Source organism: Macaca fascicularis, chromosome 8 (genome assembly GCF_037993035.2).
Source record: "Macaca fascicularis isolate 582-1 chromosome 8, T2T-MFA8v1.1".
Lineage (NCBI taxonomy): Eukaryota > Metazoa > Chordata > Mammalia > Primates > Cercopithecidae > Macaca > Macaca fascicularis.
Window position 1 is genome coordinate 114,053,109 of NC_088382.1, and position 21,750 is coordinate 114,074,858.

Sequence of the window (21,750 nt, forward strand, 5' to 3'; positions counted from 1 at the left end):
AGGAAGACCAGGAGTTTTAAAAACTGAAAAATTGGCCGGGCACAGTGGCTCACGCCTGTAATCCCAGCACTTTGGGAGGCAGAGGTGGGCAGATCACCTGAGGTCAGGAGTTAAAGACCAGCCTGGCCAACATAGCGAAACCCTGTCTCAACTAAAAATACAAAAATTAGCCGGGCATGGTAGTGGACACCTGCTACTCGGGAGGCTGAGGCAGGAGAATCACTTGAACCTGGGAGGAGGAGGTTGCAGTGAGCCGAGATCATGCCAGCCTGGGCAACAGAGCAAGACTCCATCTAAAAACAAACAAACAACAACAACAACAACAAAAACCCTGAAAAATTGAACTAGAAAGAAACAGAGTAACCCAGGAAACAGAAGAGAATTAAAAAAAAAAAATCTTCATTAGTATTCTTAGATTAAGAAGGTAGGCTGGGCCCAATGGTTCATGCCTGTAATCCCAACACTTTGGGAAGCCGAGGCGGAAGAATCACTTGAGCCCAGGAGTTCAAGACCAGCCTGGGTAACATAGTAAGACTATGTCTTTATATAAAAATAAATAAATAAACAAATAAAGTACAAAATTTTTTTCAAAAAGGAAGATCATGCATCTATCGAAAGAAAAACATTAAAAAGAATAAGCAACCATGGAAAAAAAGAGCACTTAAAAAACTAGAACGTTTTCTTGGAAATAAAGGTGTGATTGCCAAGACACAAGTTTATTAGAAGGGCAGGAAAACAAAAGTATTTCCTAAATTGTAGAGCAAAAATTCAAATATTTTTTTAAAAGGTGACACTAGTTAAAGGACATGGAGGACTATGATGGAGTCCCAGGAAAAGAAAACAGAGGAAATGAATATGGAGGAAAACACAGAAGAAATTTTCAGAATCAAAGCTCAGTTGTCAGATTGATAAAGGCCTCTGAACATGAAGGTAAATTTTTTAAAGGCCTACTACTAAATATAGCCTCGTCAGAGGTGTTCCAACCACAGCGACTCCATCTTGAAGAGGGGCTGGGTAACATGAGGCTGAAACCTCCTGCGCTGCAGAACAGGATGCGGTAAAGAAGCTGGCCAAAACCCACCAAAACCAAAATGACAATGAGAGTGACCTCTGGTCATGCTCGCTGCTCATTACACACTAATTATAATGTATTAGCTATAATGTATTAGCTAAAAGACACTCCCACCAATGCCATGCCAGTTTACAAATGCCATGCCAACATCTGGAAGTTACACAATATGGTCTAAAAAAGGAGGAACTCTCAGTTGCAGGAATTCCCTGCCCCTTTCCTGAAAAACTCATGAATAATCCACCCCTTATTTAGCAGATATTCAAGAATTAACATTAAAAATACCCAATCAGCAGCCCCTGGGGCTGCTCTGTCTATGGAGTAGCCATGCTTTTGTTTCTTTACTTCCGTAATACACTTGCTTTCACTGTACTTTATGGACTCACACGAAATTATTTCTTGAGCAAGATCCAAGAACCCTCTCTAGGGGTCTGGATTGGGACCCCTTCCCAGTAATAGTCTTAATGAAATCTCTGGACATCTAAAATGAAGAGAAAGGATAAAAATCTTACAGATAATGAAAAGTTTGTGATAAGAAGACAAGAAATTGTATAGGGATTTGCCTGTTCCTCAGTAACACTGGATGCCAGTAGAGAAGGAAATTCTGCCTTCGTAATTCAGAAGGAACTATTTCGGAATCAAGAATTCCACGCCCATTCAAATCACCCAACAAGCCTGAAGACAAGGAATCAGAAAATTCACCTTTTACACACTTTTCCTTAAAAATTACCTGAAAATCTTCAAAGTAATTCAAGAAAAGGGGAGATATGGAAACCAGGAATCAGTATATCCAACCTCATTATCCCAGAATGACATCTCTACTGCAGGCTTAGCAAGCAGCTACGAAAAATGAAAGTGAAAGTCAGCAGATTCTCCTCCCACAAAGAATCTCTGCAAGTAGCGCTGATTCTATTCAATAGAAAGTGTGATTAAGAAGCTAGAACTCTTCATGATATGGTAAAGAAGGCACATATTTCTTTTCTCAACCTATTTTAAAAAGAGCTAATTGGAAAAATGTCAGGAGAAACAAGAAACTTTACAAGACAATAATGGTCTAAATATGTAGCAAACTAAAACAAGGCATGCTTTTGAGTCCTATTGGAATGAAGAAAACTCACTTGACCTTGACACTTGGAAATAGCTTCTCTGAGAATTAATTTGAATAACACTAACTTGTACTCCAAGTTAGTGCTATAAATTTCTCTGAAGTTCTTTTCTCACTAATAGTTTCTACAGAGAAGAATATTTCCATAATTTTACCCTGCGACAGTTCTAAATTTTAGACTTAACCTATAGAGAAAGCATGGAAGACGTAATCAGAGTTACAGAGTCTGTGTAAAGATAATAATACAGCTGGTAGACATCTGGAGGAGGCAGAGAGAGAGAGCATTTAGGGCCTCTAAGTTTCTTTTTCAGCCTATAGAGAAGAGATGTCAGGCTGGGTGCGGTGGCTCACACCTGTAATCCCAGCTCTGTGGGAGGCCATGGTGGGAGGTTAGCCTGAGACCAGCCTGGGCAACATGGTAAAACACCAACTCTACGAGAAATTTAAAAATTAGCCATGTACAGTGGTGCATGCCTATAGTCCCAGTCACCCTGAAGGCTGAGGCAGGAAGATTGCTTGAGCCCAGGAAATCGAGGCTACAGTGACCTGCGTTCTTGCCACTGTACTCCAGCTCCTGTGAGATCCTGCCTCTAAAAAAAAAAAAAAAAAAGGAATAGCTAAAACACGTAAAATAAAACACGTAAAATTAAATATATTATTTGAATTGACATTTATTACTGACAAAACTCAGGAGGTGAGAAGTTTACAGGAACTAAATTACTCATTTTTCATAGTTGAGAGTCAAGTGATACTGTCAAAAATTACAAATCACTACAAACTTATAGTTTAGGATTTTAGAGGTAACCACCAAAAACTAAAGATAGATAAGTTTAAAATCACTGGCTCTAAAGAATGAGCTGAGAGAGATAGAAGATATTTACTTTCCATTTAATACTTCATCATTTCCGCCCCCAAAATTAATCTTTTAATGATAAAGATAGCAAAATGATGATAATGTCTTAAATAAGAAATTTAAATGTAATGCCAAAAACCAAAAACCAATTACAATTACAAATTTTAAAACACCAAAACCAGCAAGGTGTGGTGGCTCACTCCTGTAATCCCAGTGCTGTGGGAAGCTGAGGCAGGAAGATCACCTGAGGCCAGGACCAGCTTGAACAACAAAGGGAGACTTCATTTCTACAAAAAATTCTTAAAATTGGCTGGGTGTGGTGGCATACATGAGTAGTTGCAGCTACTTGGGATGCTGAGGTTGGGAGGATCATCTGAGCACAGGAACTTGAGGCCGCAGTTAGCTAAGATTGTGCTACTGCACTCCAGCCTGGGTGACAGAGAGACCCTACCTCTAAAAATAAATAAATAAACCCCAAGCCCATTAAATACAAATTTGATATCCAGGTCTTCCCAACTTCAGATCAATTTCTCCTTTAACAGAGTGGAGAGTGACAGAAACAGTTTGGTCTTTGGGGACACATAGACTTGGACTTGAATTCCAAGTTTAGCACTTACTAATAAAGTGATCTTTGGCTCAATTCACCAATCTCTCCCAAGCCTCAATTTCATCAATCACAAAAGAGTGGTAAAATTGAGCATGAGGCATTATTATGACAATTTTTTAAAAGACAATGTGTATTAAAATGCACTGATAAGATAAGAATATAGTAAAACCTGAAATGAGATAAAAGAGATTAAAATACTACTATGTGCCAGGCACATATTAAGCACTCAGCAAGCTGTTAGTTGTTATCATTACTATCCCGCTCTTCTGGGTATAGAGCTGGCGATTGAACAATAAAATCAAATTTAATAGCATTATATTTCTAGGCTACCACAATGAAGCAATCAATAATTGGATCTCCTCTGTGCCTCCTGGAGCCGTGATTCTCAGGCTTTCATATCCATATGAATCACCTGGGGCTCTAGTTATAAGTGCACTTTCTGATTCAGGGAATCTGGATGGGCCCCAAGGCTCTGAGTGTCCAAGGAGCTCCCAGGCAATGTGGAGGCTGCACTCTAGGGACCACACTGTGAGAGTCAAGGCCCTTGAAGATAGAATGGGCTCCTGACGTCAGGTGATCCACCCGCCTCGGCTTCCCAAAGTGCTGAGGTTACAGGCATGAGCCACCTCGACCAGTCTGGCCAACATGGTGAAACCCTGTCTCTACTAAAAATACAAAAAAATTAGCTGGGCATAGTAGTGGGAGCCTGTAATCCCATCTACTCGAGAGGCTGAGGCAGGAGAAGTGCATGAACCCGGGAGGTGGAGGTTGCAGTGAGCCAAGATCACGCCACTGCACTCCAGCCTGGGTGACAAAGTGAGACTCTGTCTCAAAAAAAATATAAAAATAAATAAAAAATAAAAAAGAATGGGCTGGCAATGGTATTTACAGATGGGAGATTTTCATAGTATAAATGTGTAAAACCGAACGATTTCTTATTTCCATCTATCTTGCTCTTTTACATTTAGAAATGATGTGAGATAATAAATGAGTGCAGACAGGGTAGATGCATCTTCTGTAAGAGGTCAGTGTGGTCCAACAGCTCTTGTCCCACTGTACCCGCAGGGATCTGTCCTTTGGTTTGCTGATGCAGTCACCATGTGAACAGCTGGGCACAGTTTATGTCCACCCCTTCCTCTTTGGGCCCCTGCTTGATCCCATGCCTTGGTCACATGCATGGGGTAGGGAATCTTTCAAACTATTTTATTCTGAAGCAATGTCGCCTCTTTGACAATTGCACATGAGGGTATTTTCACAAGTATTATACTGTCACAGTAAGTCTGACTCAACTACAACGTTTAGGGTGGTATTTTAAATATTTCGTGTTTATAATTCCTTGGGGAAAATATGAGCAATGTCCCAAAAATTACATATGCAATTTGAACCAGCAATCCCACTTCTAGGAATCTACCCTCAAGATACCCATTTTGTGGTGGGCAGAAAGATGGAGCCCAACAGATGTCCACATCTTAATCCCCATATCCTGTGAATATGTTACTTTACACGGCAAAGGGATTAATAGATATGATTAAATTAAGGCCCTTGAAATGGGGGAAATTATCCTGAATTAATCAGGTAGGCTTAATATAAGGCGTCCTTAAAGTGAAAGAGAGAGGCAAAAAGGTCAAAATAATGTGATGTGAGAAGGTCTCAACCATTGTGGCTGGTGCTGAAGATGGAGGAAGGGGCCACAAGCCAAGTAATGCGATGGGCCTCACAAGGGCTGGCAAGGCAAGGGCTTCCTAGTACGTCAGAAAGGGATGCAGCCCTGCAGACACCTTGACTGTAGCCTGGTGAGACCCATTTCAGGCTTCTGACCTCCAGAACGAATGTGTCTTTCACAAATTGAAATGACATATGCAAAAGGTCATCACTGTGGTTTCTCTTGAAACAGCTGAAGATCAGAAACAACCCAGATGTCCATCCATAGGGGACTCATTGAGTAAATACAGTAGCATACTCTGTACTTACAAAAAAGAATGAGGAAAATTTCTGTGTCTAATGTGGGCTGACCTTCAGAACATATTTTCAAGTGGAAAACAAGCAATGTGTAGACAAGGTGTACAGTATGCTACCTTTTATGTAGGAAAGAAGAACTATATTCTTATTTGGTAAAGAGAAACATGGTAAAGATAGGCCAGAAATAAATTAATAAAAATCATTACTTATACTGTATGGGAAGAAGGAGCTAGAGAAGGCAAGTAAAACTTCATTGAACATTTTTAGATATAACTTTGACTCTTGGACCATGCAAATGTTTTACAGATTCAAGAAATAATATTGAATTTTAAGATAATTTACAATAAAATTAAAATATCTGTATTTACTAGTTTTCTGCCTATGATCTGTATTCTAAAACCCTCTCTAGACTTTTACTTTGCTCCTAATGGAATTCTATCTCAATGAAAAACAAATACCCAAGATCAAGAAACTGCTTCCTGACAGAACTGTCAAAATTGGAGCTTGAAGATGGGTTAGAAGTGAAAATTTCTGCTGATTTCACTGTTCCTTAAATAATATTCTGACATTACGGACCTGGTACACGACTTAACAAAGCAAATAATTACAGACCAACTCATCTCATAGAGTTGGCAACAGCACCATCTGGTGGGAAAAACCTATAACTTTAAAATTGCAGTACTTATATTTTCTTTTTTAAGGGGTGAAATTCTTTTACATACGAGAGTAGCAATCAGAAATGGTTGGTTAATAAGACATTATTAACTCCTATGTGAAATAAGCCTACTCTTAACACAAAATATTGATGGATTACATTTTAAAAGTGCACACAGCTTGCACAAATCATTACTGAACCTTAATGCAACAAGAAGAAATTTTGACAAAATTTATTTTGGTATCAATTATATACATGCCAAAACCATGCGGTGGGTCATGCTTGTAATCCCAACATTTTGGGAGGCCAAGGTGAGAGGACTGCTTGAGCCCAGGAGTTCGAGACTAACCTGGGCAACATGGCGAAACCCTGTCTCTACAAACAATTTAAAAATTAGCTGGGCATAGTGGCGCATGCCTGTGGTCCCAGCTACTTGGGAGACTGAGATGGGAGGATCACTTGGAAGTTAGAGGCTGCAGTGAGCCGTGATTTTACCACTGCACTCCAGCCTGGGCAACAGAGTGAGACCCATTATTTTTATAATGAATCTTATAAAAATACAGCCTGTTTTAATTAAAAAAAACAAAAACAAAAAAAACAGCAAGGTTGAATTATAAGACGGTCTCTGATTATCTGTATTCCTAAAATTGAGAGGACAGAAGCTACCATGGGCCTAAAGTCATTGAGTAAAATGCACCTTATTTGTTTTTCGTCCTTTCTCTACCAGTATTGGCAAAAGAATGAAATCATTTATTTGCCCAATGCTTATCAAAAATAGGAGATTTTCTCTTTCCTTTAAGATGAATATTTACATGCTAGACTGAACTAGAGAACTGAGGCAATTAGGCAATTTGGGGTAAAAATAACTTAGGTTTTAAAATCTTAAAATAACTATCATAAAAACACCATTTGGATAATTGCTTCAATTGCTCCAACACCCAAGTGGCTGTCAGATGAATCAATTCAATTCAAAAGAAATTTATTGAGCATGTACTAGGTACCTTGCACTGCCCTGATTTAGGTAGAGGGAAGGGTAGTGGAGCTGCCTAAGAGATAGGGAAGCTTCTTCAAAATTAATGAAAGAGGGCTAGGCATGGTGGCTCACACCTGTAATCCCAGCACTTTGGGAGGCCAAGGCGGGCAGATGATTAGAGGTCAGGAGTTTGAGACGAGCCTGGCCAACATGGTGAAACCCCGCCTCTACTAAAAATATAAAATTTAGCTGGGTGTGGTGGTGCTCACCTGTAATTCTAGCTACTCAGGAGGCTGAGGCAGGAGAATCGCTTGAACCCAGAAGGCAGAGGTTGCAGTGAGCCGAGATCACACCACTGAACTCCAGCCTGGGCGACAAAGCGAGACTCCATCACAAAAACAAACAAAAACCTGAGAGCTTTGCATTTAACTATCGTATTTAAAAGTGGCTGCTAGTGGCATTGAGTGTGGGGGCATGTGGCTAAAGGAAATGTCCTGGGGTCCCAAGGATGGAGAAGAAATAAAGGAAACCTGAAGGTAGAGAGGCAAGGATGAAGATGAACAAAAGTGGGGGAAAACAGACACACATAAGGATAAACGAAACCAGGAGGCTAATAAAAAGGGAGGAAGAAAAGTTGTGAAAATCCACATGCACTCTCTCCTAAACTGAAGCAGAGGCCACAGACATGGACTTTCCTCTTCAGCTAACACTGAGTTCTAAGTGAGGTTACATTCAGGAATTACTGTCTCTCCTTGCATCCGCTATCACCTTAGCTGCAGACTTGCTCATCACATGCACAATGTAGAGAGGACAGTTCACAGCGCTGGCTATGGTGATGGCTCTCAGCGTGGCCTCTGCCTCCACTGCCTCTGGGCGGCACAACTCGTGACCCTCAGGGCCTGTTATCCCCAGAGCCAACATCTTCTTTGCTCCCTAAAAAGACAGCAGGAATGTGCATATGTGCAAGGAAGGTTTACTAATGACAGATATCATTATTTTATCATAAATTAAATGCAATGCCAGGCTTTTGATCTGTTAGGTATAGGGGTGTGTGTGTGCATGTGTGTGTGTGTGTGAACATGTTTGTGTGGGTGTATATATACAACATGTATATTTGATAAGAATAAATTTGATATTCTAATCATATAAGTTAATTTTCCATATGCATATTTTACCATCACTTTTTTTTATTGAAAAGGGGAAAAACCAAGCACAGGCAACCAAAGCAAAAATGGACAAATGGGATCACATGAAGTTAAAAAGCTTCCGCATAGCAGAGGAAACAATCAACAAAGTGAAGAAACAACCCATGAAATGGGAAAAAATATTTGCAAACTACCCATCTGACAAGGGATTAATAACCAGAATATATACAAAACTAAAACAACTCTACAGGAAAAAAATTAATAATCTGATTTAAAAATGGGCAAAAGATTTGAATAGAGATTTCTCCAAAGAAGACATACAAATGGCAAACAGGCATAGGAAAGGTGCTCAATATCACTGATCATCAGAGAAATGCAAATCAAAACTACAATGAAATATCATCTCACCCCAGTTAAAATGGCTTATATTAAAAAGACAGGCAATAACAACTGCTGGTAAGGATTGGAGAAAAGGGAACCTATGTACACTGTTGGTGGGAATGTAAATTAGTAAAACTGCTATGGAGAATAGTTTGGAAGTTCTTCAAAAAACTAAAAATAGAGCCTACCATATGATCCAGCAATCCCACTGCTGGACATATATGCAAAAGAAAGGAGATCAGTATATCGAAGAGATGTACCTGCATTGCCATGTTTGTTGCTGCACTGTTCACCACAGCCAAGATTTGGAAGCAACCTAATTTGGAATTTGGAACCTGATTTGGAATCAACAGATGAATAGATAAAGAATATGTGGTACATATACACATAAAAAGAATGAGATCCAGTCATTTGCAACAACATGGATGGAACTGGAGGTCATTATGTACGTGAAATAAGCTAGACACAGAAAGACAAACATCACATGTTCTCACTTATTTGTGGGATCTAAAAATTAAAACAATTAAACTCATGGAGATACAGAATAGAAGTATGGTTACCAGAGGCTGGGAAGGTTAGTGGGGAGGGATGACTGTGGGGAGAGGGGGAAGGTGGGGATGGTTCGTGTGTTTAAAAAAAAAAGTTAGAAAGAATGAATAAGATCTAGTACTTGATAACACAACAGGGGCACTATAATCAATAATTGCACCTTTTGGCCGGGCGCAAGGCTCACACCTGTAATCCCAGCACTTTTGGAGGTGGAGGTGGGCAGATCACGAGGTCGGGAGATTGAGACTATCTTGGCTAAAACGGTGAAAACCCATCTCTACTAAAAATACAAAAAAGTAGCTGGACATGGTGGCGGGCACCTGTAGTCCCAGCTACTCAGGAGGATGAGGCAGGAGAATGGCATGAACCTGGGAGGCGGAGCTGGCAGTGAGCAGAGATCATACCACTGCACTCCAGCCTAGGCAACAGAGCTAGACCCTGTCTCAAAAAATAATAATAATAAAATAAAAAATAATTGCACCTTTTAAAATAACTAAAAGAGTATAATTGGATTGTTTGTAACACAAAGGGTAAATGCTTGAGGGGATGGATCCCCAATTTTCCATGATGTGATTCTTATGCATTGCAAGCTTGTATCAAAATATCTCATGTACCTCATAAATATATACATCTACTAGGTACCCCACAAAAATAAAAAAAAATTAAAAAATAAAAGGTGAAAAAGATATGAAGTTATTTCTAATCACAATCTTTGAAAAGCAATATCTATATTTAAGATTTAATATTGATTCTAACAAACAAAATAAAAATACTATGGATCCTTGTTGAAGTGACTCCCTGTCATACTATGTAATCAGTTTTACTTTTCTTGTGGAATAATCCTCTTCACTTGCTCCCCAACCCAACCCACTAAATGGTATTGGACCTGTTCTCTTTCTTCTTCAAAATGTTATTTCTTCCTTACAAAAAGGGCATGAAGTCCAGACTCAGAGTGGTAAAGACTTCCTGATGTCATGAAACTATAAAGCAGAAGAGTCCAATTTAAACCCTGGTCTGTTTTTTGTTTTGTTTTGTTTTGTTTTTACAGCTCACGCTCTCATCTCATTATTCCTCTCTGCCTTGTGGCCACTGAGCCTCTATCTCACTCACTTTAATGGGAGCTGAGCCTAGGGAGTTTAAAAAAAAAGTCAGCTAATATAAAGGGCAAGAGACAGCTCTTTAAATCTTGCAGACGGTGTACCCTTCAGGCATTAATAATGGGACTAACATGAGAAATAAATATCATCTAGATTCTTCCAGAGTACATTTTAATATCCAGTTTCTGAAAAGAGCAGGGCTTTAAACAGCTACTTAATACACTGCTTAAGTCATCACATGACACTGATGTTGTCCACGCTTTGGTATTCTGAACCGGCAGCCTGAGCTTCTGAAAAACAACAAAGCCAAAACTGTGCTGGAGGACACAAAGAAAAGTATTTGTGTTTTCATAACAGCACATGTTTGAGATCTAAGAGCTAGTTTGCAGGGGGAAGTCCTCATTCTAGTGCATATACCACCTGCATAAAGCTGAGAGCAGGGACTCGAGTAAATGGAGTCGGGAGTTTCTGAGTCACAGAAAATCCGTTTCTGAGCCACAGAAAATCCATTTCTGGATTTCTCATGTTCCAATGCATTAAATGAGTTTACCTATGTAGTCCCAATCATCTTCACCTTAAGTTATGGCTGCTGTCATTTCTGTAGAAGCTTTGGAATGCAAATGCGTACCTCTGCAATTAAGTCTCCATTTTCTGCATGGACCTGGGCAATTGCTCCGATTTCCTTGCATTGAGAGAAGGCTGCGTACAGCTCCAGGTCTCTCACCATGTACAGGTCTTTATAGGCCATAAACATCTTGAAAGAGTTAACACCTTTATCTTGCACAAGGATTTTCATTTCTTCTCTAACCTAAAAGGAAGCAGCAACCACAACAACAATATGTTACTCTAATTTAAATGATAATTTCAACATTCTCTAAAACGTTGCATTTGGAAGAGAACTAAGTAAAATAAGGACAACAGTTTAGTTCCACAAAAATGCAATCAAGGCCTTGATCTTTCTCCAAGGTTATACCCCATTTCATCTGATAAACTGCCGCTGCTCTCATACTTTTAAATCATGAAAAAGTGAACAGCTTTTTCCAAAATACTTTATTTCTGTACTTGGATATAAAATTCTCTGCATCTATCTCCCAATTCGAGAAAATTATTCTAGAAAATGACCTTGAAGCCAGGTTGGCAGCAACAGAAGCAATCATGGATCCAGCAGGAATGAACATTAATGTGAGGTAAAGATTCAGGTTCAAATCTGAAAGCCATAGGTGGAGTTCTTAGAAGGAGGAAGCAGAAGATGCAGATGGACCCAAGCATGCCTGAGAAAGCACGAGCTCAGGGTGTCGCTGTAGAGCCAGCCGTAGCGGGCATGGGACCCATTGGCAGCTCCTAGGAGTTGAGAGCTGGAGACTCGACTCTGGACCTGTTGGAAGCTCAGAGGCCTTCAGGGTTGCCAGGGGTCAGGGGCAAGTTAATATCAAAGCTATCTCAATAATTGCTCCTTTTTTTCTTTTCTTTTCTTTTTTTTTTTTTTTTTTTTTTTTTGAGACAGAGTCTTGCTTTGTTGCCTAGGCTGGAGTGCAGTGGCATAATCCTGGTTCACTGCAACCTCCCCTCCCAGGTTCAAGTGATTCTCCTGCCTCAGCCTCCTGAGTAGCTGAGATTACAGGCATGCACCACCATGCCCAGCTAATTTTTGTATTTTTAATAGGGATAGGGTTTTGCCATGTTGGCCAGGCTGGTCTTGAATTCCTGACCTCAAGTGATCCGCCCACCTTGGCCTCCCAAATTGCTGGAATTACAGGCGTGAGCCACTGCACCCGGCCTCAATAATTGCTTTTGTAGGTCAGATTCAAGTCTCAATAAGGATCAAAAATTTGAAAGGAAAAACTCATAGATTTGACCAAATAAGACTGTTTGAACTTCTATATGTTAAAACACACCCACACCCACCCACCCACACATACACACACAATGAAAAACGTAACGAGCATAGAATTATTGCTCTTAGCTCATAAAAGTTCTTTCAATTTGATAAGAAAAACATGTTGAAAAATGTTGCCAACCATTCATGGAGTAATAAAATGACTAATAACACATGCAAGAAATAAACTTCCTAGTAACTAAAAAGTGCAAAATAAAGCAGTGTAATTCTATTGAGTCAGCAAAGTTTAAGAATGATATTTCACGTGATTTTACTCATTACTATCACTGTTTATTTCCTTGGAAATGTCCCTCCCTTTTCTTGATGGTGCTTATCCCCCAGCAAAGCAGTAAGGACTGATCACCTGTCTACCCCACTAGGATTTCAGCCCCATGAGAGAAGGGGCCTTGTGAGGCTTGTCCACTGACGTGTCCTGGAACAGTGCCTAGTGCATAGTGTCCACTCAATAACTATTTATTGAATAAATTAATTACTACTTAATTAATATAGAAAAAAGCACCAAAATATTGAGAGTGGACAAGCGATGGAATGTGCTCCAAGTTAGATTGGGAGGGACAGAACATGGGACAGTGCACCTCATTTTTTTCCCCCAACAGTTTCTAATTTTTTACAATGAGTACATTAGTTTTATAGTCAGAAAAAAAAATGCTTAAAACATTGTTAGCATATTCACATGATGGGCTTCCAAAGGGGATTATGATCTGCACTGCTTACATGAAATATCTTTTGCTCTCTGAGTAGAAGAGCCCTCATTAATCATCCCTGCCATCCACATCCATGCAAGAGTCTCATTATACAACTTGCAAGGATATTAGCTTCAGCCTTGCTCCTCCAAAAGTGTGGCACCTGAACCAGCAGCAGCAGCGTCACCTGGTTGCTTGCTAGAAATGCAGAATCTCGGGTCCCATCTGCCCCTAACCTACTGCTATGGGTTGACTTGTGTGACCTCAAAATTCATATGTTGAAGTCCTAACCCCTTGTTTGGAAATAGAGTCTGTGCAGATGTAACTAGTTAAGATGAGGACATGAGCACATGGGCTTTATTCAGTGTAACTGGTGCCCTTATATCAGGTGGAAACTGGGATGCAGACCTGCCACGGGGAGAACATCATAGGAAGATGAAGGCAGAGATTGGGGTGATGCTTCAACAAGACAAGGAACGCCAAAGGTTGTCAGCAAACTACCAGAAGTTAGGAGAGAGGAACGGAACAGGTTCTCCCTCAGAGCCCTCAGGCGGAACCAACCCTGCTGACCCCTAAATCTCAGGCTTCTGGCCTCCACAACTGGGAGGCCGTCAATGTCTGTTGTTTAAGCCATTCTGTTTGTCGTACATTCTGTTTGCTAGGGTTACAGCAGCCCTAGCAAACGAATAACCCCCTGAACAGAATCTGCAATCTGCATTTTAGCAAGGTTTACCAGGTGACTCTTTGCATACTAAAGTGTGAGAAGCACTGATAAGGACAAACACCATCACCTTTGCTCCATCTTTAAAATAGGAGAATAGGAAAATGAAGACAGGGAAGGAAGGGAGGGAGGAAAAAGAAGAAGACAGAAGGAAGAGAGGAAGGGAGGCAGGGAGGGAGGGAGGTAAAAGAAGAGAAGGGAGGGGAGGGGAGGGGAGGGAAGGGAAGGAGGGATGATCCTAAAAGCATAAGAGTTCAGATGCATCACTAAAAAGGCATAAGAAAAACTAACTTTAGCTGTGGACTATAAACCTTGCTATTATGTTTGCTGAACTACCTGTTAAAGATTGATATTTGTTTTTGATTAACTTGCGGTCTAAAGCCCGAGTTTGTGGGGGACGTGAGACTATGTCCTAATGGTGAACTCTTTCTGGTAAAAAGATTGCTGAATTAAGGGAAATGTGGAAAAACATGTTGCAATTTAAATTCCAAGTAAAAATTTCTTCCAAAATTCACACACAAATTTATGTGGGAGGAAATCAACATATTTTAACATCTCTCAAACTTTCTTTTCTATCTAAATCATGTTATTTCTGCCATGCCCTGGGCAATTAGTGGGTATGGAAGGTTGCTTTAAGCTCTATTATGAAATGGTCTGGCCAGGTAGTAACATTAGCAGAGCAGGAAGATCACTCGGTCAAGATACTGCTAGGAGAAGACTCTGGAAACAGTCCAGGTCTGTCCCTTCCTCTCTAAAGAAGGCTCATGAGTGGGAAGGCAGGCTTCTAGTTCTAGAGAATTCTAAATTTAGAATTTCCTTGATTTTTTTTTTGAGAAATTAAACATTTTTTATTGAAGTTCTAACCTGTGGGAAAATACTGTTTAAAAGATTCTGGGGATATTGAATTTAAGAAAAAGAGAAATCAGTATATTAAACACTACACTTAAAGCATTGATGATTCATCAATTAAATATTAAGAGAAGCTGTTATGAATGAGTGTAAAAGATTTATCCTATTGTCTTTATATGATTTTTTAATTTAGTTTTTAAAATTGATAATACTTTGCAGAATTAAAAATTCAAAAGATACAAAAGAATATGCAATGAAAAGTCTTCCTGCCAATTCTGTCCTCCAGTTATCTCGGAAGCAATCAACATCACCAGTTTCTTGCTCTTGTGCAGAGTGAGGACAAGAGGACAATGGGAACACATTGAAATTCAGGTGATTTACCTGGTCACTCCACCACGTCACTGCGACGTGAAGGCTGTAGTCACAGCAAACTTTGGGATCAGCCCAGCTTCGCCAGGTCTCGAAGGCCTCAATGAGGGAGCCACCTTTCTGAGGAATGGCGAAATCAATAATCATGGTGGTGCCTCCTGCGAGAGCAGCCTGGAATCATAAGAGGTTTTCAACAAATTAGCTATCAATTTCCTAGTTAAGTCATTTATCATCTTGAACAATGTGCATTTGTAAGCACTTGGGCAAACTCCATGGGTCCAGGAAATTGCAAAAAGATGCTGCCTGTTTAAATGACCCAGAAGGGCATGAATAGACTTTTCATAAATTAAGTTTAAACTATTAAACCTGCTGGAATTGCTTCTGCAAAAAGAATGTCATATCTGATAAGACGAAAATGGCTTTGACTCAAAGAAAACAGAGTGAGGATTGTAAAGAAAAATCAAAATGGAAAAGTGGAAAAAATGCACACATTTTTGTTCTTGAGAAGCGATATTCATTATTATAAAATTCCATTTTATTAGAATCCATCCTGATGAACTGTATCTCTAACTGTCCTGTGGTCCTCTCAGAATCCTGGGAGACTTACATGGTTCCGGTCTTGCCTCCATTCCCAGAAACCAACTGGTGACCCCTTTATCTTAGATTTGCACCTGTCCCTCTGTCCACTGCTACCACCCTGGTCTTAGTTCAGATCCTTCTCATTCCTCACCTTAACTATTGTAAGAGTCCTGATTGATCTTCATCTCCCATTCCCTCCAATACAAACCCCTCATTGCAACGAGAGAGATATTTCCAAAGCACAAATGTGATCACTGGATTCCAAAGATGAAAACTGAGCGCTTCTCCCTGCCTCTGCACAAACTGGAATCTTCATAACATGGTCTATAAATCCCCGCATTCTGCCTCAACTTGCAATATACCCCTTAGCACATTATATTACATTACATCACTGCTAATTTTAAAACTGTTACTAAATCACATGCCTTTGATGAATTATTTACATTGATTTCAATTAAGCTAAAATCACAAGATGGTTCATTGTTTTTAATTGTTGTATTCAGACACTGTAGGTGAAGAAAACATAGACAGGAGGGATGCTGGCACAGTGGCTTAGACCATGGACCTGGGAGGCTCACGGGCACCAGGGCACAAAGCTCAGCATCAACACTTATTCGCTGTGGTCATCTGAGCAATTTCTTAACCTCCGTGTGCCTTTAATTTGCCATCTGCAAAGTGAGGACAATTGTACCTAAACCACAGGCTTGATAGGAGGACTAAACTGAGGTAATGTATACAGAATGCTTAGGTCCAGGCGCCTTGGCTCATGCCTGTAATCTCAGCGCTCTAGGAGGCTGAGGTGGGAGGAGAGCTTGAGCCCAGGAGTTCAAGACTAGCCTGGGCAACACGGTGAAAACCCCATCTCTACAAAATTGAAAAATTAGCCAGGCTTAGTGACACATGCCTGCAGTCCTAGCTACTTGGTAGACTGAGATGAAAGGATCACTTGAGCCTGGGAGTTCGAGGATGCAGTGAGCTGTGATTGTACCACTGCATGCAAGCCTGGGCAGCAGAGAGAGACCCTGTCTCAAAAATAAACAAATAAATAAAAATAAAGTGCTTAGTACAGAGTTTGATTCATGGTAAGTGCTTTATGAATTGTGCACTACTATTTCAGGATTAGGAATTTTTCCATCTTGACTATATCGTGTTATCTCATCACCAGAAATGTGGTCATGTTATAACATAGGAAGGGGCAGTGCCTCTGCCTCTCTTTCCAGCCCCCGCCACCCTCCCCCAGTGGCCTCCAGACATACCGGATGCCCCCATGTCCTACCTGATATGCCAACTCTATTCTACCCCCACTTTTCTTGCTTACTTCAATAGATTTTTATTTTTCCTTAAGTTACTTGACCCCACTCCAATTCTTTTTGCTCTCAAAATTTCACTTTTCGTACAGGATCTGGTACATTGTCTCCACCTTTAAATAACACTGCCTTATCTGTGGCAAAATCATACATATTTGCATTTCTTAAGAAAACCCTATTGATGTAATGAAAATACTAGGAAAAAAAAATCCTCAGGCTTTGTATTTTTATTTGAATACAGATTAATCTTCTTACCTTCTTCCTTCTTAAAGTGTCTTCCCAGTATGACAAGACATCCCTTGAGGATGAAGGACATTTTTCTAATAGAGTCTGCTGTTAATTAAAGCGTTAGCAGAAAGTCCTCTTTTAGCATCTACTGAACTAGAAAATCAAGCTTAAAGAACTATTCTTTCTATTCTTTCCCTATTAAAATCTACCATACACAGGATGTGGAGAAACTAGATAAACAGCTGGTGGGAACGTAAAATGGTACAGCCACTTTGGAAAACAGTTTGGAGCTCCTCTCACAGTTAAAGATAGAGTTACCACAGGACCAAGCAATTCCACTCCTAGGCCTATAGCCAAGAGAAATGAAAACATGTTCTCGTAAAAACTTGCACACAAATATTCACAGCAGCATGATCCATGATAGCCAAAAAGTAGAAACTATACAAGCAAAACAATACAATATCCATCGACTCATGAATGGATAAATAAAATCTAATATAGTCATACAATGGGATAGTATTTTACCATAAAAGAAAATGAAGTACTGACATACACTATGACATGGGTGAAGTTTGAAAATATGATGCTAAGTGAAAGAAGCCAGTCACAAAGATTATATATTGTGTGATTCTACTTATATGAAATGTCCAGAAGAGGCAAATCCATTTGAGCAAGTGGAACAGTGGTTGTCTGGGACTGGGTGGAATGAGGAGAGTCCAAGGTGATAGCTAAAGGGTATGGTGTTTCTTTTGGGAGTATCAAAAGTGTTCTGGCCAGGCACGGTGGCTCACGCCTGTAATCCCAGCACTTTGGGAGGCTGAGGTAGGTGGATCACCTGAGGTCAGGAGTTCGAGACAAGCCTGGCCAACATGGTGAAACCCCATCTCTACTAAAAATACAAAAATTAGCTGGGCATGGTGGTGGGTGCCTATAATCCCAGCTAGTAGGGAGGCTGAGGCAGGAAAATTGCTTGAACCTGGGAGGCAGAGGTTGCAGTGAGCCGAGAAAGTGCCACTGCACTCCAGCCTGGGTGACAAGAGCAAAACTCCCATCTCAAAACAAACAAACAAACCAAAAGGTATTCTACAATTGATTATGGTGATGCTTGCACAACTCTGTGAATACACTAAAAGCCATTGTCCTATACACTTTAAATGGCCGAATTGTATTGTAGGTGGATTCTATCTCTTCCAAGACCATCCAAGACCATATCTTGGATGTGGTCTACACATCCAAGCCATTATATGTAGCAAAGGAAGTGGTAGATTACACAAATAATTAGGCAATGATTCTGCCCTCAGGGTGTTTATAGGAGAAGCAGAAATATTGTAATAACAGGTAGCAAGTCTACTTTTATAATAAACAGTAGTATAAACAGTAGTATAAAAATCGCTAAAGGGAGGTAAAATTCGCTAAGCTCCCTAGAAGGGGTACAGAGAAAAGATGACTGGGAATTCAGAGGAGAGAAAGATCAACTCAGATCAGAGATGGCTTGGATTTCAATCAGGATTAGGACATACACGTGAAGTTTCCAATTAAGTGTAATAATATCTGACTCACAGCAAGTGTTGTGATGCTGTTTTTGTGCACCATGATGCTCTAGGAACTACTCCAATGTTTTGCATATTTTAACCATCTCAAGAGCTCTACAGTAGGTGCTATGGTTAACTCCATTTTAGAGTGGTGAAAACTGAATGCAGAAAACCTAGATGACGGGTTGATGGGTGCAGCAAACCACCATGGCACATGTATACTTATGTAACAAACCTGCACATTATACACATGTATCCCAGAACTTAAAGTAAAATAAAGAAAAAATAAACTGAATACAGAACCATCAATAACCTGGCCAAAGTCTCATAGCCAGCAAGGAACAATGGCAGGGTTGGAACCTGAGTCATCAGGCCCTAGAGCCTGAGCCTCCAGGAAATGTGAACTGCATGAGGAGGGGCTCTGAGGAAGAAGATCTGGGGGGAAGAGGTAGCAGCTCAGCAGAAAGTGTTAAAGGGCAGAATTAAGGTGACTGGGGACCATATAAAGTGGTGGTCCCAGAGGAGAAAGACAGGGCAATGACTGTTTTTAGTTGTGAAGGGAGTCAGGTGAGGCGATTTGACTAGGATGAGTGAGAAGATGGCAGGCAAGTGGACAGAGGAGGAGGAGCATGATCTGCACTTAGGAGGGATGTGAATGAAGTGTGGAACATTCTGAGAGTGAGGTGCCTGGGGACGTGTCCACCTGGTGGCATTTGCAGACAGGAAGACATACAGACCTGTTTCCAAAGAGCATACAAGACTAGGAGAAAATGTAGGAGTGACCTGGTAGAAGATGCCACAGGGGTCCCGAGATTGGCCGGAATGGTCAGGGAGACAGAAGCCAGACATGACAACATGAGCCACAATAACATGCTTCGGAACATACCAATACTCAGCACGAACACAAAACCACACTGAGCCAAGATAAAATGTTTACAGTGGCTGGTTCTGGGTGGTATAATTCCAGGCCATTTAAATTTTCCCCTACTTAAAATTTATTTTCAATATTTTCTAAACTTTCTATTAAAATCAGAATTTTTATATGAAAAACAAATATCTTACATATAAATATATGACACAAGGCATATATATGTACAGTCATGTACCATAATGGTGTTTTGATCAATGACAGGACCACATATATGATGGTGGCCTCATAAGATCACAGTACCATATTTCTACTGTACCTTTTTTATGTTTAGCAATGTTTAAATACACATTTATTATTGTGATTGCCTATGGTATTCAGTAGAGTAACTACTGAACAGGTTTGTAGCCTATAAGCCACAGGTCATAGCATATAGCCTAGGTGTGTAGTAGGCTCTACCATCTAGGTTTGTGTAAGTACACTCTATGATGGTCTCACAACCACACATTTGCCTAATGGCACATTTCTCAGAATGTATTCCAGCTATTAAGTGACACATGACTATATATGGTGTATAAATTAAATAGACAGAGCTGTTGATGGTCTTCTTACCAGATTGAAGATATGATAGTCAAAGGGCCACTCTTCTAACACTAAAGCAAATGAAAATTCTTGGGGCTACAATTTGAAAGCTCTTAAATGAGGGTTGATCACAAATGTTCCACCTTCCTAATTAACTAGGAGCAGGAAAGAGAGAGGAGAGGAACAGCCACTTATCTTTTGCTTCTTCTTGTTCTGTTTCTTATCCCCATTTTTATCTCCTTCTTCTCAACCCCAGACTGGGAATGAGTTTGGAGAAGCTGTATTGAATCGGAAAGGATGGCTGGGGCTGAATTTCTCTCAAATAGCTACATGAAGCCTAGTTATTTCCTTTGCTTTTATTCCTAATTGACTTCTTTCCATTTTTATTTGTCAGTTAGCCAAACAAAATGGATTTAGCTTTTCTAATCTTGGCTCACAAATCAATTATTTCAGCTCCTAATTACTTTTGCTGTTCTTCCTTGTAAACCTTCCAATTTATTTAAAAAACTCTTTTAGGGGACAGGGGAGCCGATGCTGCTTCCAGAAGAAATGCAGTGGAACAGAAATTGAGATAAACTCTAACAGTGGGTCATAATGTTACACAAGATTTTGTTTAAGAATATTCCATCGTAAATTATTACTGAAAGTACAGTAGTTATCTCTTATCCAAGAGGGATACATTCCAAGACCCCCAGTGGATGCCTGAAACTGAGGATAGTATTGAACCCTACATATGCTATGTTTTTTCCTATATGTACATACCTATGATAAAGTTTAATTTATCATTGGGCACAGTAAGAGATTAACAGCAATAACTTATAAAAAATAGAACAAATAACCAGCATTGCTCTTGCACTTTGGGGCCATTATGAAGTAAAATAAGGGTGACTTGTGGGTGGCCACAAGCACTGCAATACTGTGACAGTTGACCTGATAACTGAGCCAACTACTAAGTGAGTGATGGGCAGAGAGCATCTACAGCATGATGCACTGGACAAAGGGAGGACTCACGTCCCAGTCCCAGGTAGGATGGAGCAGGATGTCTTGAGATTTCATCACACTACTCAGGATGTTGTACAATTTAAAACTCATGATTGTTTATTTCTGGAATTTTCTGCTTAAGATTTTTGGACTATAGTTGACCTCAAGTAACTGCAGAAGTTGAAACTGTGATTCAGGGTACACTACTGTATTCAAATGCATTTTCTCCCCTTTTATGGTGCCACCAAATTTTTATTTCTAAGCTTATCCTAAAACAAGTGACTTTGTTTCACTAAAATCCATCACAGAACCCGCACTACCCAAGTAAAACAAAAAGAAACCCAACAGTACGTTTGAGCCTTAGGGAGAAAAGTTCGTGGCTGAATTTCTAACTCTCTCACAATCATTGAAACCTATGAAAACAAGTTTCATGATCCCAACGTCTGTCCGAAATCCAGAAGCACACTCAGCTTTGTAAAGATGTCTTGCACATTCCTGTCCACGCTTGGCTTCTTGCCTCCCTAAGTTTGGAATATTAACCACACTATCATCCATCCCACCAGAAACTTAAGAGTTACGCTTGACACCCACTTTTCTTCCCTGTATCCCCAAATCCAATCTATCAACAAGACCCTGGAGGCTGTCTCCTATGAACTCCAGGAGCCTCTCCACTCCTGCATCTTCACCTCTACTGCCTGGTGCCACCATCATCTTCCCACAGGGCTAGCACAGTGAAGAAAGGAGAAGGGAGGGAAAACAGA

The 21,750-nt window shown here is 40.2% G+C and overlaps 1 protein-coding gene across 12 annotated transcripts in view; it reads right to left on the minus strand.

Moving 5' to 3' along the window:
• The window catches only part of DPYS (dihydropyrimidinase), a 95,181-nt gene that overhangs the window by 64,206 nt on the left and 9,225 nt on the right, over positions 1–21,750 (minus strand). For 10 of the 12 annotated variants that reach the window (XR_012416586.1, XR_012416585.1, XR_012416587.1 and 7 more), the window contains exons 2-4: positions 14,925–15,083; positions 11,022–11,201; positions 7,965–8,154 (exon numbers count right to left, since the gene is read on the minus strand). Coding sequence is in view for 9 of the 12 variants with exons in the window: in XM_045398581.3 (XP_045254516.2) it covers positions 7,965–8,154; positions 11,022–11,201; positions 14,925–15,083 (529 nt within the window). In the remaining 3 variants the exon portion in view is untranslated. The remainder of the gene's footprint in view (positions 1–7,964; positions 8,155–11,021; positions 11,202–14,924; positions 15,084–21,750) is intronic. The other 2 variants (XM_073999276.1, XM_045398583.2) reach the window with 1 other exon arrangement.